Raw genomic sequence first — 27771 nt, 5'->3', positions numbered from 1 at the left:
ACTATTTTTTTACAGATACTTTTATATTTTATATATCTATATGTAAAAAAAATAGTTATCGTTATGGTTACAATTTAAATATTTTATCTGCCGAAGAAAGTTAGAAAATAAATAAAATATGAATTACTTAGATTGTTTCTACTTTTCATGTAACAATGAAATTAAAAAATATATTCATAAGTTTAAATATTATATAAACATACATGCCCATAATTTGCCTCTATATTGCGAAGATTAATTTTCATATTTATTTGTGCTAATTCCTTTACTGAATAACGGCAGCGTTTATTAATCACTTCGTATTAGCGATTCCGGATCAATGTCAATTTTCGCGATATTATCGCGGATGTATTTGCAAAATCTACAAAACGGTAGTGAACTTTAAATCCAGTGAACAGACGCGAAGAACAATTGCATTCTATTTGCGGTACAATTAAACGCCGTGTCGACAGCTGCATACGGGCGTTATCCTCTGTCGCGTAATGATTCTTCAGCTGTCACCATATCATTCGAGACGAGACAACGAAATGCCCAGTCTCTCGTTGTCGCGGACAATACCTAAGTGCACCTGTCCTGGCGATGTCAGGAAACTCCCGACGCCACGTAATAGCGTCGATACCTAAGGAAATACCCCCTTCCTTTCCGCTTATGCGGGTCACTTTATGTCTCCTCTTTTTTTATCGGTTAGTCGCTGATAAATTCGGACGAATGATTCTATAACGTATACTCGGTTAATTTAAAATTTGGTAAAAAAAAAAGCGTTGCGAATAAAGTCTCTAAAATGAGGACAACTTCATCGATAAGAGCAGCATCCTCCTTAATGTGGCATCGTGCCGAGATTAAAGATCTAAGGAACGCGACGTGCTCAAAAACGTGTTATAAATTCAAGACAATGTTAAATAAACACGCAGATAAGACGTTTGATCGACGACGCGCGTGAAGTACCGAAAGTGTAAAATGTGGTTCGGGTGCAAAGTGCGTATAGAATTAGCGGTTTGTTCAGCAAGTTTATAAAAGGCGTTCATACAGATTAGAGCGAGTAAGCCGAGAGAAAAGCGCATGAGATGCGGACGACTGTTAAGAGACAATCACGGTGTAATCGGCTTTTTGGTAGCGACAAAGAAGACCATTATCTCGTTGCTTAAATAAACGCTTATCGCCGCTCGCTGCAGCTTGGATAGCAGGTTATATCAAAAGTAATCTTCGGAACGGCGTGGAACAACGTGACGATTTTCCATGATCTATTATTGTTTGTACAAGTGCAAAAAAAAATAGACTTGAAAATTCTTTATTTGCTGAATTGATTTTTCTCCCATAAATCGATTCTATATTAAGATAATTAAAAAGCAAACACATTCTATTTAAATATTCAAAATATTTCATTACGAAATATTTGATCATAAAATATGACACGAGATATTTCGCAAAATTTTCACATTTTTTGGCAATAATCTTATCGTAATATTTCTATGTAAAATGATAAAATGAACTGGTTTAAACAAAAAAAAAAAGATAGTTTACTGCACAAATAGGTGTCATCTATGATATTTAAAAGAATTAATTTTTCGAATAATATTAATTTTATCAGTCGTTTTAATAAATTTCTTTCTTTAAGAATGGATTCTCCTATTATTAACAATGCTTCTTATTACTGCACTAATTGTACTTCTGAGGAAGACTCAATTCAAGAGTCGGAACTAGTTAAGTTATGTATTTGAAAAGCTACGATTTTGCGATAATGTAAAGTTATTTTTTAATTCTTTTGTTTTTACATGCTATGTTTTTTGGGTTTTTTGACGATTTAATATTTATTTTATGTTTTTGACTACTTCATTTAAAGATTAAAAAATTTTTTAATTCTTGACTCTTAATTTGTCTTTTTAATTTATTATTTGTTTTAAACTAAGAGTCCTTTACATCATTTATTATTGTTTTAATATTAATTATATATTTTTTACTCGATTTATCGAGTATCATCAGCTAATTAATTTATTTGCAAATATACTGTGTGAAAGCTACACTGTAAAAAATATTATTAGTTTCTTAAGAATTGTACATCTGAAGTAATATTTGTTAAAAGAGATAAAAACACACACATACATACACGTATTTCCAAAAATATCTTTCAACGTAGAATTTGGACGAAGCTTAAGCTTTGTCTCGCCTTTTGTGAATGGCAGCTGATTCAGATGACGATACTTGAACCAATTCAACGACCATACGACATCCAGGAAATGACATCCACGAAAAGAGTAACATGGTCAATGTATTGCCTTTGCGTCAGGAAGTCCAAGTGCGGATCGCATGATCATGCACGCGATCCGTAGCGTCTGCTACCGAAGTATAACATTCCAATAACTGCACGGAAAAGCGAGCACGTGCGTGCCTCGCAATAGTTTCGCCAGAAGTGAACGGCATATGTAGCTTCGTTGTTGAACGAATATGTAAGTGAGTGAGCGATCCAGTGCACCTGGCTTGCGCCGTGAACGGTGAGGGGAGTTTAACTACATTCAATTGCAATCAATAAAATATATAACTAACGTATAAATATATATAACCATGATTTTAGAAACGGTAATATATAACTAAGATATAAATATATACCACGATTTTGTTAGGAAATTTAAGCTAACAATCCAGTCAAAAAACTAAGAAGCAAATTTTTCTTTGCCCATATTTTGCCTACTTTCGATCAACCTATCCTTCTTTCTCGAGTTCGTTAGCATAAAGTGAATAAATTAGAATTCTAAATACTTGATTAATAAACAATTTTTTTTACGCGATCAGAAGGTGTACTTCATTCACTATATAACGCTCGCATTTCGGCAGTTACGCAAAGCAGATGTTCGATCGTAAAAAATGAAGATTGACTTCCCACCCTGAAAAAATTCCAGGATGAAGAACAGGTGCTTGTAAAAAATCTCCTCTCGAAACTTAGAATCGATCTTTGTGCGGAAAGCACTAACTTTCGTATTCCATAATCTACAGTTTTAATCAAAGATTATTTAGAAATTATAAAACAGATATGTTCTATTTAAAAATAATAAAAAATCTTTTGTGAAAACTTTTAAAACCTCGAACGGTTCTGATGGCTGCGCCAATTTTCCTTTCTTGCAGTTGATTTCTCGACGTGGGTGGGGTGTCATTGGCATAATAATATATACTAGTATAGTCATCGGTAAACTAACATGCTCAATAATGGCTTCCTAAATCGTTTTGTATAGTCGAACATCTTTTGTAAGGTTTTCACGTTCACTAAGAATCATAGGGCGTGATTTGAAACGACAAAATCGGCATCTTTGGAAGACGCAAGAATGCAGGTAGCTATACCTACTCAGCTATTTAAAAATCGTCTTTAGAAACTGCGATATATGTGGAAAAAAGTTTTTTACAGTGCAAAATGACTTCGGGGAAATATGCGCAATATATGTTATCAAGATTTCTTTCCGCTGTCTGACATAATTATTTTAATTACCTACATTAATTCAATCACTGTCTACAGTATGAAATTTAACCTAATTCAAGTCGCCACTGTTCCTACTCAACGTTATTTTACATTAAACAGTGACTAAATTTGGCACTATAATTTTAAATTTAATCATTGTTTTAGTATAAAATAACGACATATTGAGTAGCGATTTAAATTAGATTAAATTTGATACTACAGACTTAACAGTGTATTCCGTTATTATCTAAAAAGGATATTTAAACCTCTTCAAAAATCAGTACCTGCGATTGGAAAATATTAAAATTTTACGAACGTGCCAAATTACATGGAATGTCAATACAAAAATCAAGTGAACTCTCGGTATAAGGTTTCGTAAGATACGACGATATGGGACGTATCTTTTATACGACGGTCTTTATACCTGGCAAGACTGGTGTAATATTTTTCGAGACAACGTAACATCCTCGACTTTAAATCATCGGAGCAGGTAAAAACTTCACCCGAGGTTGCGTCTGTGAGACCACTTTTCCAACCGAGTTTCCAGAGACTTGCCTCTTCCAATATCTTTCCATTTAAAATGTAACTGTTTAAGAGATTTAACTCTAGACCGCATTTAACTGAAGTGCTGAACGCGTATTATGATTTTTATTTATAAAGTTTTTCATAATCAAGCTTAGTTTCCGCTCGTAACTTGCTGATTATGAGTATCATAAAACGTTATTACAGTCGTTATTATAAATTAACATTACGTATATTTCATAGATGTATTATATGTATATGTACGTATATGTGTGTATTACTTGTAATATATTTTATTCGTCCATGTTCGCGTTGGCCGTATCATGCGCGAGCTTCGTAAAGTCTCTAATTAAAACGCAACTTTCTCGGCTACGCCGTATTTTGTCAAACGTTTACTACTTCCTTAATTATAAATAAGTTTATACTCGCGCTGTGTGCGGTGCGCGTTTCCGCCATACTCTTTAATCCCTCTTGGCTATTTTGCATGACGGAACTTTCTTCCCGCCGCTGTGTTCCTTCCGAGGCGGCTCGACAAAGACCGTTCGAAAAAGATGCATGGCAGGTGCGTACGCGTGCCCGTTGTCCAATGGTATTTGGCCGCCGTACCGGTGTGCCGCGTGTGTATGTTTTACCAGGTACCAAGGAAGGAGCACGCATGAACCGACGAGGAAAAAGAAGGCAAGAAGAAGAACGGCGAAGCACCTTGCACCAGCTTCGATCCCATTGACAGAATCCCCCCGCTACGAATTCCCTCATACGTATATAATCGTGCTTAGCGGAAAAAAAAAAAAGAAACCCTCGCGAATTAATTGCACGCTCAATTAGGATCGTCGCGAATCGTTGAGCGACGTGACACCACCCATGTTAAAGATACCAAAGTGCCGGAATTCTCCTTCTTATTCTTTTGCATGCCGTTTTATTGTGTGCAAAAATGCCTATTCAGCGTGCCGATATCTTCTGAGAAGAAAACGTACTCCTTTAGTTCCTCTGTTTAACGTAACTGTTTGTCAAGCATTTAGATCGTATACTCTGTTTAAAAAACATTAGCCTTGCGTTATTAGCTCCCGATAATCGAAGGGAATATTATTCACGGTAATATTTTAGCACGAGAGGTATAACGAAACTGGCACATGGGCTTTTTCTTTTTTCCAATTTAAGGATTCGTGCCGAAGTCCAACCGAACGTCCATACCTTAATTGGAATCGAGCCCGCGGACGAATCCGACAGGTGAGTATAAGAACACGATTAACGTTGAAACGGGAACGTTTATGCTGTCCGGTTATCGTCCACCTGATACGGGTGGCGATCGCGTTGCAGGTTCTATTTACAGGCTGCCAAGCTGCAGACGGACGTCGTATAATAATGGAATTTATGCAAGTAGAAAGGCGAGCGTGCACTACGTAAACTTATTATACTTGAGACAAAAGCTACATTATTTAAAAGCCACCTCGAAACAGCGTTGTTACGACACCGAACGTTTTGTTAAATTTTAAAGAGTGAACGTACTTTACAATTCCCCTACAACTTTTGTTTTTATATTATATATAAGATAGAAAAATGTCTCGAAAATATTTTCACTTTCGCTCTTTTCAAAAAGTGCACATTCAATTTTTACACTGTCGTCGACTTACAACTGGCGAAACTCCCAAGAATATAATTACTTCATTCTCGAAACATGTACACGACGCCCGATCACTTTCGTCCTCGCACCTGTTTTCACCGTGCAGATCGATCGATAACAATTCGAAATTTACACGAAAACTACATAGTCGGGAAAATTAACGGCCTCGGATCCACTTTTATGTTCGATTATCTTGTGCATAATGAAACATGCGCGAGCTGTTGATCCTATAAATTATTATTGTTCCCGTTATAAATGAAAAAAATAATAGTATCTTGAAATTTCTTAAATATAACTTGTATCATTTTTAAATAGAATTAATTGAAATGTAGAATTAATTAGATGTGCAAATTTTTAAAATATAATTTAAAGTAAAAAAAAATGTATATTTATTCTTTTACTGTTTAATTAAAAACGAGATCTTTCGACTTCTGTCACACAAAAACTGTCAGTATCCCAAGATTAAATGGACGCTAAACTGAAGACGTTTACAGATCTTGGTCCACTCGCTCGCACACCGCGAGGAGAAAGCACGCCGAGAGGAAAAACGCGGAGGAGCGGGAGAAGCCGGCACGTGCTACGCGTTTCATCCGTGCGGAGTTTACCAAGCGATCGTTTAAACAAAGTTCATTACCTCAACATCGCCGGTCACACAAAGCCCACGGTTAAGTCACGTCGAGTGTCTGTTCTTCTCCTCAGAATCTTCTCCGTACAGAAGAAAGAACGTTCTTCCTTGTGTATTCACGAGACAATCGTCGCGACAAGTGCGAGAGGACGTTAAATACTAGCGGAACGAAACGACGTAAACCGATCTGTATAGTTAAATCTAATCTGTAACTAAAATTATTAAATATTATAATGTGCTAAAAAATGATAAGAAAACTGATTTAACTTTGTTTTTATAATTGTAAATTTATTCTAACGAAAATATTCACGTTTGAATTTTAGTGCAGATGCTTTTTCACACCCTACACATTCCCTCTCAATTCTCTTGAGACGTATTCTCGTTACATAATCAAAAGCGTTAACCAGTATCCATGGAAACTCGCAGTGGAATGAAAACCAGAAACCAGCAACTATAATGGCGCAGAATTGACCGAATTGAAAAGGCGATGCTGTATAGCGCGCACCACCTTTGGTTTTATTCAAATATATTCGTATCCCTGGCTCCTGCCATCCCTTAGGATAGATTCCGATACAGTTCAAACGGGGAGTCATCCTGGCGCCAGATGTTCCCCGCTTTCCAACCCTCCGTACCCTGCCTGTTGCGCAGGCAATAGAAATTTTCATCATTCTCACGTGTCCATCGAGAAATTATTTGGCAAAAATACACATCGCTAGTTACGATACTCTTATATACCATTATTTTGATAATAAAATTCGTTTAGAAGACATGTGCAACAGAATACATGGATCGTATAAATAACTACTTAGAAATACTCGTAAAAATAAACTTATACAGTAATTATTTAACCGAATATAATCATTTTCACAAAATTATATATACAAAAATTTCAGAAGTCGATTAAAATTTCTCAATACGTTTGTTTATCTAAACAAAAAGTAACACGGTAATGCTAAATTATAATAAGATATGTAAAACTTTTTAATTGCAGACAAACAATAAATAAAAGGTTTTATTTCCATATATGAAAATAATAATTACAGTAGAGATAGAGAAGCGATCCACAAATACCGTACTACGTAAATTAAGGATAATAGCAAACCGTGTGTCGGGAATATCTAAAAGTAAAAAACAGGATTCAGCATATGTTTACCAGGTGTCAATTTTATGCAGAAGAGGGCATCAATACAACGAGAGAATCCCAGGTGCCTAAATTATCCGCCGATATTCCGCCGTCTGCTTTCAATGGATTCTGATGCACATTTTATCGCGACGATGCACGCTGGTCTGATCATGCAGAAGCAGCGACACAGCTGTGTGCCAGACGACGAAGACGAATTGGCAAAAGATAAAAGAAAAGCAACTTTACGACTCGGCAAGGCGTAAAATAGACGAAACTCCAAACAAATCTACTTGTGAAATTATTTCAGGATAGACACACTCGAGATATTATTGAATTAAAACATTTAAGTTTCTTCATTATAATTAATTACGTAAATGATTTTATAAAAGGATAGATAGTTTTGGCTAATTATGAATAAAGCATCATCTTGATTGTAAAGCATAACAACGGCAGCAATTTTACGGCCACTTAGAATACATAAGTGGAATATAAAATAATTTATTATCTTCTCTCTGAATGCGGAATTCAGCTGCACTTTCTAAACTTTCAAATACTTAATAAATAATAAAATTAGTAAAATTCCTTCCAATATTAGACAAAAAGCTGATTATTTAAAACGTTCACTGTTAGAAATGTTTACGATTTTACAACACTACATATGAATTCAGTAAATTTTTGATATCTGTAGTGATTTTGCTTAAGAAATGTGACTTTACAATAATATTTGTAATTCATAATAAAATATAATAAAATTGGTGATTATATAGACTCGTGAGATAAAAATCAAAAAGGAGTAATAATGCCTAATCGAGTCAAAGCACTTGGTATTGGTGTGATGTAGAAAAGAGTTTATTGTGGATATGTACATTAACGTTTCGATCCTTATCAAAATGCATGTCTAATCTATTACATGTCATTGTGCTACCTGGAACACTTTATAATGTGATTATAATAAGTTTAATTTCTTAATAAATTAATAATGTTGTGTTTAATTGTTGTGTGGAATGTATAAATTAATGATGTTCTTTTACATTTAAGTGAGAATTAATTTTGAAACCTGTGACAATAAGTTGAGTTGTTTTACATAAAATAACAATTTTGTTTTTGATTTTAGTAATTTGCTGTATGTGTTAACAATTGTGGAGAATATAATATACAATTATGACGTGTTTGAATTGTTGTAAACAGTAGTAATAAAATTAGTTGAGTATAATGTAATCAAATTATAATAAAATGAACGACTTACATGAAATGAAATTATAAGATGGATGGAGAGAAACAAATTGATGTATTGAGTGTACATGTGCTAATGTGATGATGTGTTACAAAAGAAAATACATTTCGATACGTTAATGTACATATCCACAATAAACTCTTTTCTACATCACACCAATACCAAGTGCTTTGACTCGACTAGGCATTATTACTCCTTTTTGATTCATAATAAAATGTACTTTTAATGCAATTTGTCCAAATCAAGATAATTATGTTGTAAAAACACAAAATGTTTGATGCGCAAAACGATAGGCAGCGCGTTATTTAAAATAACGGTCATTGGTCGGCATGCGTGCATGGCATTATTCTGTGTGCAACGAGGATATACATAATATATTAGAGGAAGAAGAAAACGAGTAACTTCCCTGTCTTCATTTTAAGAAGGTATGTATAATATAATGTGTGTTTTACTACATGTGTTCACAAAATTATTTATACGTATTTTTATAACAGTGATCAACTATGGTGATTAACAGTAGGTCGAAAAAGTGTTTAGGTTAGATGGTACGTACATGTCGATTTTATTAAAATAATTAGGTATTAAGTGATAGAACAGTCAAATAATCGAGCTTGAAAGAAATTTACAATTAAAGTATGTAATGGTTATTGTTGCAAAATCATAATAAAAATATTGTGACATCAAACATTTTGTTTGTGTTTTTATAACAAATTTGTGTTGGACAAAAACTTCCAACTTTTTGCGATTTCACAACAGATATTTTTAACAGTGTTGGTATAAAGAATAGTTTTCAGAAACTGTTTCATATTTGTATAACATTGCAGTGAATTTTTCTCTCTCTCTCTCTCTCTCTCTCTCTATATATATATATATATATATATATATATATCTTTCTATCTCTATTTCTATCTCATGAAATTAATTATATCTTTCGAAAATTCAAATAGTTAAAAAATGGATATTCTTTTTTATTTTCTCATTATAAAACAATTGTATTTATTTTATATTACAGAATGTACATCTATTATATAAAATATTATATAGATTATATATATAATATTTTACTACACAGAGAGCTATACAAAATTTTAAAACATCGCGCAATCATTTATTTATGTAGAATAGCTTTTTTTTACGTAGAAAGTTCGTTTTTTTTTATCATATCACGTCCCTCGAATTTCTTTTTTTCCAAACTTCGAGTTTTCCCAAGAATTATAGAATTTGTTCTAATATCACGTTGATAAAAATTTATCATTCGCCCCTTGCTGGGCGGCACCGTTTCTCTCTCGCAGTCAGGGAATGTCAGCTGCCTCCTGGGGTACCCTCAGCAGAGTACAAGCCAGACGCCATTGTTCGATCAACAATACTTAACCGAATCGCTCACAACATATCCTATTCACATCATCCACCCACTTTATACCGCCCCCATGCGCCTTCTTCACCACGCACGACCGGCGGAAAAGGGGAACCGGAATAGACCTAACGTCCATTTAGTCCACGGAAGAAGCTGTCACCCTTTCCGATTTGGAACTCCTCCCTTATAAGGAGAGAGTTTCGAGATCTCTAGTCAATGCAATCTATTAAACTATTTTTTTTCTTTAATTTGCAAGTTTATTCTTCGTACAATTCAAATTGGTACCCAATTATTTTTTTTATAAGACGCGTAACGAAAATTACTATGTTACGTAATTTATAAATATAAATTCCAATTATAAATATTTTCCAATCTTAAAATGAATGCAAAGTCTAATTCAATAATTGTCGAATTAGAGCCGGACTGTCTCGTCTGATTGTCCGATCATTTAGGCTAGGTGGAGTTCGAGACAAATTGAGGCATTGTCCGTCCCCAACAAGGACATCGGACACTGGTCGGTCAATTGATAATGCTCATATCTCGAATGTGGATCATATTGTACCTATACTACATATACTCGTACATATATCATACAATGCAACGATATCGATACCTATCGATCTCGCGAACCGCGGATGCAAAAAAAATTCCTCTTTCTAGGGATATCTGCCTATATGGATCACGAGGAACACGTGGTAGCCTCATTAATGAAGAGACGAAAGTCGTTTCTCATAAAAGAGTCGACGGCACGCGCCATCGGGGCGGGGTGTCAGCTGGTGAAGAATGTCGATCGGTACCCATACGTCCTCAATTCGGTGCAGCAGCAGGTTTTTATCTCCGCTCAGTATCTTCCATTCCCGAGGAACTCGCTACCGACATGACGAAATAAACGATGCGATCCGTTTAATCAGTCAATTCATCGTTCGGCAAGCATTTCTTTCCGTCAAGCAAATTTCACAATTTTCAAATAATCACAATCTTATGAATAAGAAGAAATAAACGGCATTTTAAAAAGGTAAATTTTCGAACACCTCGGAGGGTCCGCTATGTAATCGCAAACCTAGAGAAAAGGTTCAACGCCCTTCGAGCTTTTGGAGCCCATCATCTCACCCTCCTTCTCGTTCCCCAGCATCTCCGTTCTCCCTACACCGTCGTCTTAAGTGTCTCCTACACCCTATATTTATCCCTACCATGGTATCCATGCTGCCACGCGCCACCATGCTCCGTTGTCTTCTCGCCAACATCACGTCTCTCTCTCTCTCAGCAGCCGCCGCTCTCATCCCTCTCCCTCCCTTCTCCTCCGCTTGGGCGGAGGCCCCAGCTCTCGAGGTCGAAATTCTCAACATCTGTCGTACCTCCTACCACCGTCGCTGTTAATACGTTCACTTGGTAACAGCAGCAACATCCCGACGATCCTCTCGCCCCGCTTCCTGTAATCCCCAAAGTTCTCGCGGATGGAAGTCGAAAAGAGGAGCTCCCGATCGTGTGATTTCTCGTCTGCGCACGGGGATCGACTCAACTTCCCGGAGAGTTTATTCAGTTACCTCACGCGCGAATTCCATTCACAGAAGACGCGAACTGATGTCGCGGACTAAAGCGCTCGACGTAAGAAAGGATTTCTCCAGAGTTGCCCAAAGTTTCCCCGAACTTATTACAGTTTCGAAGCGTCAATTGAGTTACTGAGGCCACTCGCGATACTCGCAGAACCATAGCAGACGTTAGAGATCTTAAAGTCCTTCTCCATTGATTTACTTCGAAACCGTCAGGAAAGTTTGTGCCATTCGCATCATTGGTACCAAGGACCAACTGCACACGACCGAGCTCTTGTTGCGGAGGGCAACAAGAGGTGTACAAGTAAAAAGAAAAACCTAAGACAAGACGCGGGGACATCGATGTCGTTTAAGCGGCCGTGCGAGTTTATTTCCCGGCCAAGTTCGGCATCTCTCCTCGTAATCAAGAGGCAACTCGAGGACGTCGGTCAAGCCGGACTCGGTAACATCTGCCTGTTCGTCGTGGCAGGTGGCGACTTATCCTCTTCTCTCCACATTCGGTCCGCCTCTCGCAAACGTGCTCCCGCACTCGCTTCGTCCTCGTCGCATCCCGTCGCGTGATTCCTCCTCTCCGTCGCTCCCACCTCTGTTCCGTGTGTATTTCTTTTCAGTGAACGACGTGCCACGCGACAACGGCACGGCAGGCGCGTGTCGGAATCGCCACCATGGCGGGGGGAAAATGGCGCACGCCGTCTTAAGGGAGGCTGCGCGCCCGTGCACGGCTCGTAATTACGAGCGTGACGCAAATTCTTATTGCCGCCGTCAATTTCTGCAATCTTTTATCGCCAGCTTCTCGTTATGTAAAAAGGAAAAAAGGGAACCAGAAAAAGAAAGGACAGGCGACATCCAATTTGGAGAATTTATGATCCAAATTAACTCGTGACTCCATCGTGGTACGTTATATGTATATTTTGATATTTCCCTCTCAAAAATCCTAAAAATCCCTCTCAGCTTTTTTGCCATGAGTTAAATTACAAAGTTAACAACCGAGGAAGAGAGCTGTTGTCTCTTTCGAGAGAAGAGGCGAGCATCGGGCGCTCTTCGTTACCCAATTTACAGTCGAGAAATATCTACATGTGCGTGCGCACAATGTGACAGACTCACCACAAACAGGTGGTTGGAAAAAAAACATTTCTCTTCGAGTCACTTCGGAGCACGACTGCAACACTTGGAGAAAAAAAAAAAAAGAGATGAAGAACGCGCAATGTGTCTCTTACAATTAGCCAGCTGATAATTAATTTAACGTCGAACAACAACGTTCATACGCATGATAAAATGAGGTGTATGACTCGTATAAATTATTAGCGCTCTTCGTTTTGCCTTCGTCATACAGGTCGATCGGATTAGAGAGCCAGGAAATCATTCGGACGGTCGGAACGTCTGATGCACGCATCGTCGAATTCTTAAAGATCGCAATTATAAAAAATAACGGAGTCTATCGTACACTGAGAAAAAGTGGTAAAATTGATACTTGTTAAATCAATAAAAAGACTTAATCAGAATTTTTTTTTTGGCCATCATAACCGGAAAATTCTGTTTAGTTTTACCAAAATGTTATTCTGGCTGAACCTTTTTGTTTAATCAAAACATTCTTTTATATAATAGTATTTACTGTCGACAGAAGAAATTATGTCAGGAAAGTGGTTGCCAAGATAATTACGACACGCGAAACGAGCAGAAAGGTGTAGCAAGACAGCGTGAAGTTTTTTAAGTCGTCTTAAATTTAGACGACCACGTCGCGTTCTAAATTTAGTCCCGTTCATGTCGATTATTGCTCGCGCGAGTGTGTCCCGGAAATTCATTCACCGATCCGCGTCACCGTAGATTTCCGCGGTTTTCTAAGAAACTTCAAACCTCAATTCTCGGGAAATGCAATAAAAACAGATCATAAAAGATAAATTCACTTTTTGTATTCGTCAATATCAAGCTTGTCACAAAGGGTTTAGTCGAGAAGGGAGTCCGAATGGGACGCACTGGACAGGACTGACGTGTCTCAGAACCTAACATACCGTAAATTTCCGAAAGGGAGGGTGGGCGCGTACTTGAATAACGAAGGGGTTAATTCTAGTCATTAGCACTCGCTTGCGCTACGTGGACAATTGCTGCTGTTCCCACTGTTTGTTCCCGCAACCCTAATGAATTATGACATTTCGAATCTGTGCATGCATGTTTCACCCCTTCAAACATTCTTCGAAAAAAATTGCAAAAAAACGTGAGCCCAGACGCATGTGGGGATCGATGCACTTGTATGCAAAGTAAATTTTAAACAGTAATATTTGAGAAAGACACAAACGAGTTATATATGATAAATATATGAACCTTTAAAACTTTCGTTTAAAAAAAAATATATATATATATTTGATGATTTAATGCTAATCTTTTTTCCCAAAATTAGCTTTGTTTTAAAAATATTTAATGCAAAATGATGTAAAAAAATTTATTATTGTGCACAGCTCACTTCTTATGATATGAATATTGGTTAATTAAATTAAATAATTATAAAACTCATTGAACCCAATTAATTTAAAAGGATTTATATTCCATTTTCGCTATAAAAGTTGCAAAAAGAATAAATTTATTCACTTCTCTTTCAATGTATTGTGAGATAAAAGTAACGAATCATTTTAAATAGAGTGCTCGTTCGCATCGAGAAAAATTATTAGTTAATTATATTTTAAAAAATCAATTATTTTATGAAATTATATAAAATGAATTAAGTACATAAAAAATTATTAATATTACAGTAAATGCGATATAGAACACTATAAAAAGTGTTTAATTTTATTGACATTAATACATTAAAATGTTTTATTCTTGTCTCCGCTTTTTAAAAACACTTAAAAGATGTTTTATATTATATATAATATATATATTTTTAAATTTTTTCAATAAACAAAACATTGTTCGGATTTAAAACACGTAGTATTTTAAATTTATATTTTAAAATTAAACAATTCTTTTTTTCACACACAGTGAACTTGTGCAGAAAATTTAAATACAGTATGTTATTAGAATGTAAGGCTGAAAAAAATTCATGCGCAAAAAAGTCCCGACCTTCGAGGGAGCATTTGTTTCTTTTCCTCGGCCAAGCTTTCTGCCACGACCCCATCAAGTTTGTACAAGGGTTTCTATAATTGCGAGGGTTTCAAGCATCATGCTATAACAAAGGATAAAAGCTTTCTCTCTTTTTCTCCTCTCTCTCGGATCCCTCAATCGACATTTCATTTCTCTCTCGATTTCGCTGTGCACGTTGACTTTGACATTCACCCACACATGTGGAAACGCGCGCGCGTTTTAATTGCAGCGAGAGCGAATAAGCCCGCATAATTAATTGCAAGGCGAGCAAGATAAAAGCTCGCGTTCTGTTCGGGCGTTTCCTCGCGCGGTATCGATCCGCGTCTCAGCACTCTATTTAAATAAAGAGCAAAAGTGATTGCTTCGTTACTTTCGTCTCACGAAGGAGTTGGGAGTATGAATTCTTTTAAATAAACTGAGTTCGACACTTTGCTACAACGACGTCTCTCGTTTGAAAGACGTCACTTTGCCACCTTAAAACGAGAAGTTCTATTCAACCAAAAACTTCTCGAGAAGAATTCGAGAGTTAAATCGCAGACGAATATCCACGATGGTCGGCGTCGTTAAAAGAAGAGAGAGAACGAGAAGAGCGGTAACAGTGGCGGCGGACGGATAGTTCCCTCTTAAAATTAATCCACGAGGGTTGCAAATAGCCGGTGGGCTTGACGTGCGGCCAATTGCCTCGCGCGTGAATCCCGCGGATGCATTTTCGCCGATTCTAATGGCCGACAATGGACAACGCTGTATCGCACAGGCGTTGCGAGCGAGGGGGATGACGCACTATGGGGCCGAGTCCCGAATTTCTAGCAAGCAGTGAAGGATGTAACGAATTGACTTGAAAAACGTTACTCGGGAGGTTTTTGGGGTCGCTAATCACGAATCCGGTGTCAGTTTTTCAAAATTCAAAGTGGTGGATCCATATGGCGGACGAAATTATTAAAAAATGACCAAATTCGCTTGAAACACGTCACTCGGGGGTTTTCGAGGTCGCTGATTACGAATCCGGTGTCGGTTTTTCAAAATTTTAAATGTATTTACATATACGGGAATTTCTTTACATTTAAAAATACAAAAATATGATGATACATAATTATAAATAATCTTACGAAAGTAATTTATTATTATTTAGTAAAAAAAATCTCGGCCATCATCCGAATCATACAAATGTGATGTTTCTGCTTCTAAAGCAGAGGAATCTGACGTTTTCACTGCTTCGTGCGAAGGTCGACTTCGGACTGAACTAGCCGACCAGTGGAGACAAGTAGAGACCGGATTTTTGTGGAATATCATGCTAGGACCATCCCCAAACACAATAAAACCATATTTGGTTGAAAATTCGAAACTTTTTTTTGGGCTGTTTGCCAGAAATTCGGGAATCGACCCCATAGTGATGACGGCGGCGAGCGAAAGGGGACATCAAGCGCGGAAGAAAAAGCCTTTGGCTTCGGCGTCGACGACGGACGAAGACGACGGGGGACGGATGGGAGAGAGCGAGTATCGCGCGATTCGCGCCCCGTGGCACGATAGGAACCTTTTCCAATTGACGTCATAGACACGCTCTTTTGCCCTTTTTTTCACCCCGCCCCTCGTCCCGCTGTCGGGTTAAGAATAACAACGCGGCGGGATCGCTCGCGCGCTATGTGTTGCAACGCACTGGGAATAGACGGTGGCCGACTACCGGCTACCGTCGCTGAATCGACTTTGTCGGCCGTGTTGCCCGAGAATATGGAATATATCCTCCACAAATCATGAACATGTAATTTTAATGAGAAATTCCCCGATGAATTTGAAGGTTTTCCTTCAAGGAGAAACGTCGAGTAACGGATGATCTTCCACGAGTTGGGTACAAGAGTGATATGGGAAAAGAGGAAGCTCTTTTACGAATTTAAGCTTCAAGGGTCGCAACATCGTATTCTGCAATTTATTTCAGTGCTTATTTTTTTAGCAGAATCTTAAAATTTAATTTCATAGACATATAGAAAATTAGAAAGCTGATAATATAAAGTATAAAATATTATAAGAATTCCTCGCCATTTTTTGTCGAGAAAATGTCGTCCAATTTTAATAGAAAAACTGTGATTATTCACGAGTTGTTAAACATCTTTATAGATGTCGTTTTATGACGACAATATATAGTAAGAGTGCCATGAACTATTATCTTCTACAAGATTCTCGAAGTATTATCGATGTATGAGTAATTTTTTATATGTTATCAGCTGAAAAGAAGAAGCTCAGGATAGAAGAATGAAGAGGCGGATGCAGTAACCACAACCGTGTGTGTATCTGATGTCAGAAATAGCCGTCGTCTTTAAAGTACGACCAGTACATTCTCCATTACGCATTCATACATGGGCAAGATGCATATGTGACTGAAATATGTACATACTGTTCATTTCCTCGTTCGAGGATTTCTTCTCCTCGCCAGTTCCTACCACCAAAAAAAAAATTACCAAATCTATTATATTAATACATATTTATTTGAATAGTACTAAGTAAACATTTCCTTCCAGAGTAAATACCTATTCAATAAAAAAATAATAGTTAAATAAAATTAATAAAAAATAAGGTAATCGAAAGACTCAGTTGAATAAATCAAAACAAGTAAATAAAATATGAGTCAATATGAGTCAACATAAGTTTTCAGGGTGTACTTTTTATACAATTTATTCGAAATGAATAATAAAGTTTCGATCTACTGTTAAGGTCCTCTTCAGTACATGTTAAATTAATATAAAAATAACAATTAAAAATAAAATTAAATTACATCCATAATGATAGCGCATACAAACTATACATTATTAAAGTTATAAAATTAATAGGTTTTGATAAATATATGTTTATATATACATTTAGTAAATATTTACATAGAATTATTCAAGTAAATATTTATTAAAATTTAATATTTTTTTTAATTCTACTTAAAATTTCAATATTTTTATCAGTGTACTAATGACTTTTGATTAATCAAATTTATTCTAACTCAGAATAAATTTTGTCTTAAATAAAATAAGTAGAGAACTTTTACGTTTATTACTGAACTTTAGGAATAGATAAAAAAGAATAAACAAGTGTAAACGGTGCGAAGCGCCGTTCTAGTCTATCAAGAATGTGGTAAAACAGCGGAGATAAAAATACTAAGCGCGAGGGATTCCCCTCGTCCCCCGAAATAACATCCGTAATGACCCATATTTCGTTATATTCGGAACTCGGAGTTTATTGACAGATCATCGTACGAAAGTGGATGCCACTCGATTCAATGCAGTATGTGCAACGAAACGCGAGGGGGATTCACTTTCGCGAAACCCAAAAATAAGGTTTGCTTACGCCTGTATGCTATCAACGTCGCGTAACTGTCAGTTCTACCTCTATCTTGACTCTGCCGCGTTTATATGAGCTACATAGAAAAAATGAAAACGGTTGCCACAACTGGAAATAATTATAATTTTCGTTCATCAAAATACATTTAGTTGTGATAACTGTAAGATGGACATATCTCAACAGCCATAACTAAAATATGGCATCTTACGGTTGTCACAAAATCATACTACAGTTCTTATAATCAAAAAATATATTGATGGACGACTTTTGATCGTGGCAACCATAACCATTTTTTTCCGTGTACCAATCATATATAAATAAATGTCCTTATCAGTTTCCATAATCAGTATCTCTTTATTCTTTCGACCGATCGCGCCGTGAACGTTTTCTCTTTATAAATTTTATTCGGCTTAAATCCAAAAGAATCTTTGAGGTAAAAAGAAAACTTGAAAGAACTTCTTTCCTTTTTACCACGATCTTTTCTACTCGGCAGAAAAGTCCAAACTACCACGGGTAGTTTTTCACCAACTTGCACGTGCAACTACCTGACTGAGTTATCAATGCCATACACAATACCTGCTATACTTTTCGGTCAGGTTGGTCAACACACTGCACATCGAAGCTTACACAATACGATCTTTCCGCCGAGCTGTATGGTTTAAGCGCCAATAACGCTTTTTCGAATTTTCTGCCACACCGTCTTCTTTCATACAAAGGCTGTCTTTACAGCAAATCAGTGTGTGACGTTACCTCTAGACTGATCAGCTGCGCGGCAGTCACGTGTGAGAATCTTCTGATTGAAATTTATGGGTGTCTCTTATTCTATTTGCTCGGCGGCCATTGCTAAAGCGTGATTTGCGATCGCGTGTAAATCTGCAGCTCTCTTTGACAATTCCGTTTTAACAATAACCAAGTAAAACGCGAAGCAATTTCGAGGCAATCTCGAATCTCTGCCATCTCGATTTTGCGGACACATGCCTCGCAGACACCGCCAATGCATCTCTGCGATAACGAAATTATCTCTCAAAGTGCAGCCGCGACGGGATCCCGAGGTTGCAACGCAACCGGAATTGGATTTCCAGAGTCATTAGAGTCGCGCCGCCGGAGCGCGCGTCCCATGACGCACGAAGAAGCCTTTCCTCTTTCTTTCTCTCTCTTTTTATCTTTCGATTTTCCCCGTCGCCGTGTAATCTCTCCTTCTCTCTTTGGGTCTCCAAAATGGCTACACGCAGCCAGCGTAGCGTCTACTTGGTATAAATACATATGAGAAGTGGGTCGCTGCCCTGAACCCCGGCCATCACCGTCTACGATCCTTCTTCCTCGTTAATCCCCTTCCCCGGAAGTGTCGTCTACGAATCCCGAGCGCGCGCATCTTTCTTCTATGTTTTCCTTTCAAAACAGCTTAATGACAACTCCGACATTTCATTAATATCATTACATATTAAAGATACAAATTCAATTTATTACTTAATTTATTGAATTATTTTTTTCTTCCAATAACGTAAAGCAAGGGTATAATATTTGATTTCTCTTTAAATCTGAATCAGTGAAATTCAACCGAAAAAAAAAAAAACAATTTGAGCATTATAAAATTGAAATATCGACATTGGATTTTAAATAATAAAGCAAAGTTAGTTAAGTTGGGGATTTCACGTATCACATTAATTTTAACTTTCACTGTGAATTCGCTAACTCCCTGCTACACACTTGAGATAATTAAGACTGACATCAATATAACAATCCATAGAGAGTAATATAATAACTTAGTAATGTTTCTATCTTAAATCAGTCTCTTCCGTTATGTATTTTAAATTTTCAGTGTTTCCGCCATCTCCCCTAATCTAACAATAAGTCACGCGACAGTTTAATGAATATTATCCACTCACGGAGTCGCTTCCGAAAGAGTAGAGGAGAGTTCGGCAGAGATACTGGTAGCAAAAAAAGGACATTGCTCGGCTGACCGCTCGCGTGACGTCGATTAGATAATTCGATAGAAGGGAAACCCGCGCCGTGTCTGTCGTGGATTTGTGCGGATGTGCAATCGCGGTTTTACTGGCAGGCCTCCGGAGGCCAGCCCCTGTGTCTGCCATATGACAATACCATCTGCGGCCCATGACGGGCGACCAGGGTACACCGATGATCCTGCGGGATACGTGGCTACGCGACGGGGGTACGGGAGCATCTTGCAAGCCTTCGAAGCCCGGCCTTACGAGACGGAATCGAAAGGTGTGTGTGCCCAGGCCAGAAAAGATGCAGCTGGCAAAAATCGCCGAAACGCAAAGTAACGCCGTTCATTGCGCGCATGACGTCGTCTTGTGACAAATGATCCGGAGGTGGATTATTATTGCATCGAATTGCCGTACAAAACATACAAAACTCCAATAAATTAGACTATACCTCTATTAAGGAGAGAGCTATATAATGCAACAATTAAGAAAAAAAAAATGCAAGATTATTTTGATTGTTTGCAGACAATGAGCATTTTACATTGTCTTAACATTAACGAGGATCGTTAATAGTTTTAAGTCGATTAATTGTATGCGAAAAGTAAGCACGACTTTTATTTCCATTAAAAGTATTTGCGTATTTTGCAAATAACAATTTAATGGCAAAAACAATAACTTTTTATTTTATCTAATTAATTATAGTTCTTAATTAAAGAAAATGAGAGAACAGAGATATTGTTTTTATTACCAACGGAGCAAGATGCATCTCGGAAACAGATGTCGCCTCTAGACAGCGTTTGTTAGAGATCCTCGAGTGCGGATATCATTTAAGCCTTTTTCATTACCTAGTTAACTTGTGGCTTTTAGTTTTAATCACACTTAACATAATAATGTAAAAATTGTTTGTTCAACTTGTAATTACTCAGTAAACAAGCTGACGTTGCTTGTCGTCATTTTGAATGTTAAATTAAACAATAAATTGCTGGAATGTTAAACTAATAGTTTGTAGTAGTGGACTTAAAAAATTACTGTAAAATCATCAGATCAGTGATTAATCACAGCTAGAAAAATACAATTTTTACATTATCAGATTAAGTCTAACTAAAAGTTAATCAGAAAAAATAAAAAATCGGGCCTTAGACAATTTTTTATCGATCCGCCATATGTTTCAGTTTCAAATTTCAAATCCAACTACTATGAAAAAATTCATATTTTAAATTTTACACATAAAAAATTTATATTTTACAAATTTACTTAAGTAGATAATAATATTGATACATATAAATTACTGAGTTAAATTCATTTTTAATTATAATATTATAATTCGCATAGATACTAACTTTTGTCTGTTTTTGAAAAGCGCAGCACAGTTAACTTGAAAATGGTGGTCGGTGTCAAAACTTTTACTTGAGAAACTCTAGCGTTTAAAAGTAAACTATACATAGGTGATGCAAAATAGAATAGCATATATACATTAGAATCGTGCATTTTCAAGAAATCTGATGCAGCATTTTGCGTCAATAAACTAATCATCCAAAAAAAGTGAAAGTTAAAATAATTAATTGAAAAAAATTCATTCAAGACCATAAATAAAATACGTTATCACGTGATTAAGTGTTCCTTTACTTTTCATTCATACAAACTTCGTTTCTCATTAAAAGGTCGATTATTTTTTTAAATGCCATTAATTTACGTTTAAATTATCATTTCCATCGCAAAGAAAAAAAAAATTTTTTGGGATTTAAAAAAAGTTTTTTAAGTAAATTTTTGATTTTGTCATTGATTTAATATTAATAAATTAAATTCGTTTAGTGTTTTGAAATATTTTATAATTTTAATAGAGAGAGACGTAGCGCTCTCTCTCTCTCCCTCTCTCGTGCTTCGCAATCGAGCAGCTGGTGACACTATCAACTGATAATGACATTCTTCAAGGATTTAAATTCGTCACGTGCAGCCATGAAAAGATAACACGCGCGACGAGCGTTCGTCATCGATAAGGATTTAAAAAACGCAGCGAGGCAATAACTTCGTAACTACCTGCTAATGATCTACACATTATCGCTATAACGTCATAATATCAAATTAAAACACGTTCCAAGAAAACCTGAGGAAAAAATCAGGCACTTACGTCGCGCTGGCGAAAAGAAAGTGCTAAGACAAAAAAAAACGCTATGTTCTCCAAACTATGTTTCAATAAATCTGAACATAACCTCCTCGGAAAAAAAATTCAACAAGACGAAGAGTACCCAGGTATCCCATCGTCATCGCAACATCGGCTACAGATCGTCAGTGATCGATCGTTCTCGCGATTAACAGTATTGACACATGACAAGCGTGCACGCGGGTGCGCGAGAAGGCGTTTGGTCGCATTTGGTCGGCGAGCAGTACCCGCGATCATATTCTGAGAGAGAAAGTGTTATGATTCGAGGACTCACCGCTGTGTCCAGTGTTGCTCGACGATTGGCCCATCGTCGTCGTTGTCAGCCCGGCGGTGGCTGCGACAGCGGCAGACAATTGTGTCGGGGTCGTAGGACGGCGGTGGTCGGGGGAGGACGTGGGCTCACGTGAAAAAGCGATCGCATGGGCGCGCGTGGAACGAACACATCTCCGCGACAACGAGGCTGCAACCCGGCAACAGCGGCGGCGAGGCGGCGGAACGCTGTCAATTACAATACATGGTGCATCCGCTGGCATCCGCGGTGTCGCTACGCGACGGCGGGGCAACGAGGCGGACGACCGCACTCTCGGCACCGTCGCGCCGCCGGGCGGTCGCGAACGCCGCGCGAGGTGATTGGCCCGGCGGCGGTGGCGTGTGCGATGCCGCAGCGCCGAAATTGATTCTCTCGCCGCGCGACGCGATGCAGGTGTTCGCGTTGTGTCGGATGCTGGCAATGTTTTTCCGCGGCGCCGCGCCGCGGACTGCGGACACTCTCCTCGCGCACCTGACTCGAGGATACTCATATTTTAGCCGGTGGAGTTTTGTCAGCAATTTTATCGATTTTTCTCGTGTGCTCCGAGTCTCTGTATGTTCATGAAACCGCAATGTAAACAACTTTTAATTATACCCGTATTGAACGTCAGATACATAATTGAATTTTTTTAACAACGATACATTATTGTATAATTTTACAGCATATCATTAAATAGACTATTATTAGTTGACACATCGTTGATTTAAATTGGAAGTTCGTATTTATAATGTAGGGAAACGACAGGTGATATGGGACACTTTAGGTTTTTTTTCAAGGTTTCATTATTTTAGATAAATAAAATCATAAATATAATATATGAAATACTATTTTTATACTCTTTTATAATCACTCTTTATAATCGCTCTTTATATGAAACATTCGTTTCATCGTATTTTTCTAAAAATGAAATAACCAAGATTTTTACGTTTTTAAATTATTCTCATATATTGGACAGTGGTATTGACAGAAAAAATGTTTTTAAACTATGTTTTTTAGAAAAATTAAGAAACAGGGCTACGAGCCATAAATTCGTTAAAATATTAACTAATGGTAAATAAAGACTGTCATTTGTATTAAAATATAAAGTTTAATAAAAATTAAAAACAAAAATTAAAAACAGTTTCATAACATACGTTTCGACCTCTGTTAGGTCATTATCATTGTTAAATAAGTCGCATGTTGTTAATAATGTAAGAAATTATGAATTATAATAATATAAAAAACGCATAAATTATATAGAAAAATATAAAAATATATATATAAAATAGATGTGTATTCTCTCTCGCATAATCGAAGTTAAATTCATTTCGGTTAATTCAGCAGGAAAACCAAAAAACTGCAATTGGTCTGATTATAAATGTAATTTGTAAAATCTTATGGCAATTATTTCTTATAAAATCGTATCGATGTACAATTATAATTATTTTGTTGTTAGACAATGCGGTAAGAGCAAGTTAAAGATGTTCAAGCTATAAGTTTTGAAATCCGAATATGTTTTTTAGTTTTATATCTCTGTAGTAATAGTAGGTTCCACTTATCAATGCATGATTTTAACGCTATCTTCTGTTCTGTTTCCATAACTTCTAAGTAATTTCCTAACATAAGTATTTTTCGAAATAGGAAAACGATCACTCGCCTATCTTATATTGTCATTTTATTATTGTTTAAAGTTTAAAAGTATCTTTTCATGGCTAATGCTCGACGCTTATTTTTAGTGTCAAAACAGGTCACGTGATCAAAATGACACATAATATTTACTAATTTTCACTATGATGTAAGAATATTCTTATATTCAAAAAGTATATTTATATACATACATTGTAGTTTTGACCACGTAATGTATTTTTTTGCTAAGGCTTAGTTCCACAATTCAAGATTAACTCCTATATATTTTTATTTATAAACCTTATACATATATTGTCTCTAATAAAACACAACCGTTAGAAGTCTCGCTGACTGCTCATAATTAAATCGTCCGATATCGCCCGTCATCTCATTGTTCGATAGATACTATCCGAATAACGCATAAAAAAACAATGTAAAAGAAAACAATGTACGAACAGTTTTATAAAACAACTTTATAAAAATCATTATATTGTATATATTGTATATTTATAAAAATATATAGGTATATATAAATTCTGAAAAATTTTTAGAAAAATTCTGACAAAAGTTTTGGCTAAATAGTAATAACTTCTACCATTGTTGTTTTATAAGAGTAGTATGTTTATGATCTAATAGAGATTTTGAGTTTACATGCTTCTTTCTACGCGCAATATTTATATAAACACTTAACTTAATTTTCTAAAGACTAGATTGAATCTCACCCTTTAAAAAATAATCTTTTAATTATTTTAAATAGGGTGTCTGTTATCCTTGAATTCGTCATTCTCTTAAATTATCAAATTAAAATTAACAATAAACCTCCCAAGTCAAGAATAAATTGAGCAATAATGGTTGTTAAATATATCTATAAATTTATTATAATGATAACACTAATATACGGTACGTTTCGACTTCACAGAGTCCTCATCAATCGTAAAAAAAAAATGGGTTTTTTACGGCTGATGAGGACTCTGTGAAGTCGAAACGTACCGTATATTAGTGTTATCATTATAATAAATTTATAGATATATTTAACAACCATTATTGCTCAATTTATTCTTGACCTGGGAGGTTTATTGTTAATTTTAATTTGTTAATTTATTTGAGCTGATTGTAATTCAATTTTAACTCTTAAATTATATCACTTAATTTTTATTTTCAAGTCCTAAGAAATATCCTGCATTCGTCTCATATGTTCTACTTTTGGTATTGATCTTAGTCTTACCGAAAGAAAATGAAAACATATGAAGTACTTATGTGTTTAGATTCCTCTAGCATCTTGAAGATATCAGGTCACAATGTGTTTAGCGCACTGCAGAACCATATGAAACAAACCGTAAAAGTATAACAAAATAAATGAACAAGGAATCACAAAGCTACATACTTTCGTCAGTATTTTTTTTTACACCATCATCCATCATGAATCCTAACTGCACCCACTATTCGCGTGTCGCACGTACATATATGTCCCAGGGTGGAATCGTGCGAGGAGCGTTCAGGATGGCGTGTAAAGACCAAATCGAGTCCGATCTCGCGGCGTGTGTTCTCGCGCGGTCGCTGGACGGCGACAGATGAGGAGCTATATTGCCGTCGGTCGGCGACGACCACGGTGTTCGACTAAAGTCCATCGATCACCCTTAAATCTTCGGCGAGGGCGAGATCGAGGTCTGCACGACGACGAGCCGTGAATTACCTTGGCAACCAGCCGTCAAAACATTGTGTACGTTAATAACGTCGACGAAGCGTGTGATCGGGAGAGCCGTCCGGCCAGTCACTCGGTGCCCTGTGAATCATTTTACTCTGCGACGAGGATCGTGACGACGTTGAACAATCGGCTGGAAACGATTGGAGAAACGTCGGGTCCGCGACTGAGATATGGTCTCCGGCGTGAAATCCGCTCGGTATCGTCATAATCCGGGATGTAGAAGCTGACGTCAACGAGAATACGATTCCATCGGGAAGCAGCGCCTCTCCGGGTCGCCGAAGCATGAACGTAGGGAATCCCCGGATCGCTTGTCTCGCGCTCACCGTCCTCGCCTTCTTCCAAAGAGGTCGGTAGAAGATTTAGGTGCTGAAGTATCTAGTCGCGATCTTGCAGAAATAGATCGCAATCTTTCTTAAGTAACGAGATCTAAAGAATGGTACGTTGGACTATCTGCGAATCTCGCGCGAACAAGATCGATAACCGGATTGCACACATTACTTTCGAGGACAAGTTGTTAACGTGCAACGTGTATAGTTTGTGCTATTTTATACATAAACACATAGCTCGCTTTGGTACCGCTCGAGACTACCTTGTAGATCTCACCAAGATCTCTCCTTAACATAAAAATTCTCTAACGACATAAAAAAAAGTAAAATTTTATATCTATAGAACAAAACGTTCAAATAAGAGATGTTAGATTGCCAAGTTTTATTTATCGCGTTCTTAATTTCCTGACGATATAAAAAATTTTAAAAGAATGCTGAAGTGATAAAAAAAAAAAGTGGTTATTCTGCATGCAGTCTAGTGCTCGCCACCTCGTAATTTTACGTCTACTTGAATCCTGTGAAAGAATTTGTAATTCCGTTTAATTCGGAGATTTTGATGTGATTGTAATGTCGATAATTTTGTCACTTCAGCGTTCCGTTAACATCCGTTTCTTATCATTGACAAATCAAATTTTCTATCTATAATAGAACAAAACGTTCGGGTAAACGAGAGCTGTCCTAAACAATAATCATGTCAGGTTGCTATTAAGTTTTATTTCTAGTATAGGTACTCTTAATTCTTTGATAATATAACTTACTCTCCTTACCATTGACAAGTGAATTTTGTGTCTAGAACAAACGTTGGAGAGATGTTTCCGCAAATACGAGAAATGTCAGGTTGCCAAGTTTTATTTATTGCACTCTTTCACGTATCACTTTACGAGTGCAACTTGTCTGTTTCGCAGGGTGGGCCATCGACTGTTTCAAGTGTGTCTCGATCGATGGCGACAACAAACCCTGTGATGACCCATTTCACAACAATGGGAGCCGCGCTTTCTTGGAGTCGCCCTGCTTAGGGGGTAGGAAAGGCCGGGATGGTCTCTTTCCAGCGACCGCTTGTCTCAAGATTGCCGGCGTATATGGTAATAAACCAAGTTACCGTGACGCGATATATATCATTTTTATTCATTTTTCAATATTTTTATTATGTTAAAACCGACTGTCCCTAATGCAGAAATCCAATTTAATACTCGAAATAAGTAATCAATTACTTATACCTTCTAATATTAAATCTTATTGTAAGGGGTAAGAATTTCACGTTGATAAGTACATTAAACTTTATCTTAATCAACTTGACAATTAATTAACTCGGCCAATTTAATACTGCAAATTACTTCTTTTTTATTAAATTGCGTCTAATATCCAAAATGAATAATTAATCACTATTATCAAGTATTAAATTTCTGTAAGTGGTGAGAATTTTGCGTTGATAAGTATTATTAAATTGTACCTTAATTAACTTGACGGCTTAGATGAATCCGGTGTGACCTTGATGGTGAGGGGCTGCGCATTGGACAGCGGAACTCTGACAACGGACTCCGAGATTATCAGAATGTCTCACTGCGGTGGTTTCTACTTCGATGACAAGTAAGACGAGCTAATATCGAGCTAAGAGCCGGAGTAAAAGTGCGGAAGTCGGAATTTATTACTTTTAAACATTCACGAATACCTCCGTAGGTACGTCCGCGGATGTGTGCAATCTTGCAGCGACGCGGACGCGTGCAACGCGTCGTCAAGGAATCTCGCACCGCTGATCGCCCTTGTGTTGCCGATTCTCGCGGGACTTGCGTGATCCATTTACACTTCGCAACGCGAGTGCGATCAGATGCTTTTTTTTTTTTTTTTTTTTTT

General features: G+C 36.9%; 1 protein-coding gene across 1 annotated transcript; it reads left to right on the top strand.

Annotated features, from left to right (window-relative positions):
• The first annotated feature begins 19979 nt into the window (after positions 1 to 19979).
• On the top strand, positions 19980 to 27717 carry LOC108775913 (uncharacterized). Its single transcript, XM_018542375.1, has 4 exons — positions 19980 to 20148; positions 26826 to 27002; positions 27393 to 27507; positions 27598 to 27717. Exons 1-4 carry the CDS (start codon positions 19980 to 19982, stop codon positions 27710 to 27712), a joined length of 576 nt encoding a protein of 191 aa, XP_018397877.1. The 3' UTR covers positions 27713 to 27717.
• Positions 27718 to 27771: the final 54 nt, after the last annotated feature.

This window comes from Cyphomyrmex costatus, unplaced genomic scaffold, assembly GCF_001594065.2.
Source record: "Cyphomyrmex costatus isolate MS0001 unplaced genomic scaffold, Ccosl1.0 scaffold330, whole genome shotgun sequence".
NCBI lineage: Eukaryota > Metazoa > Arthropoda > Insecta > Hymenoptera > Formicidae > Cyphomyrmex > Cyphomyrmex costatus.
Note: the sequence above shows the minus strand (reverse complement) of the source record. Positions and strands in the feature narration are given on the sequence as shown.

Excerpts from the sequence above, each read along its gene's own strand:
- LOC108775913 (XM_018542375.1), top strand. The coding sequence starts at position 19,980 with ATGACGGGCGACCAGGGTACACCGATGATCCTGCGGGATACGTGGCTA. Across the intron at positions 20,149-26,825 it reads AAAAATCGCCGAAACGCAAA|GGTGGGCCATCGACTGTTTC; the intron begins GTAACGCCGTTC and ends TCTGTTTCGCAG. Across the intron at positions 27,003-27,392 it reads CAAGATTGCCGGCGTATATG|ATGAATCCGGTGTGACCTTG; the intron begins GTAATAAACCAA and ends TTGACGGCTTAG.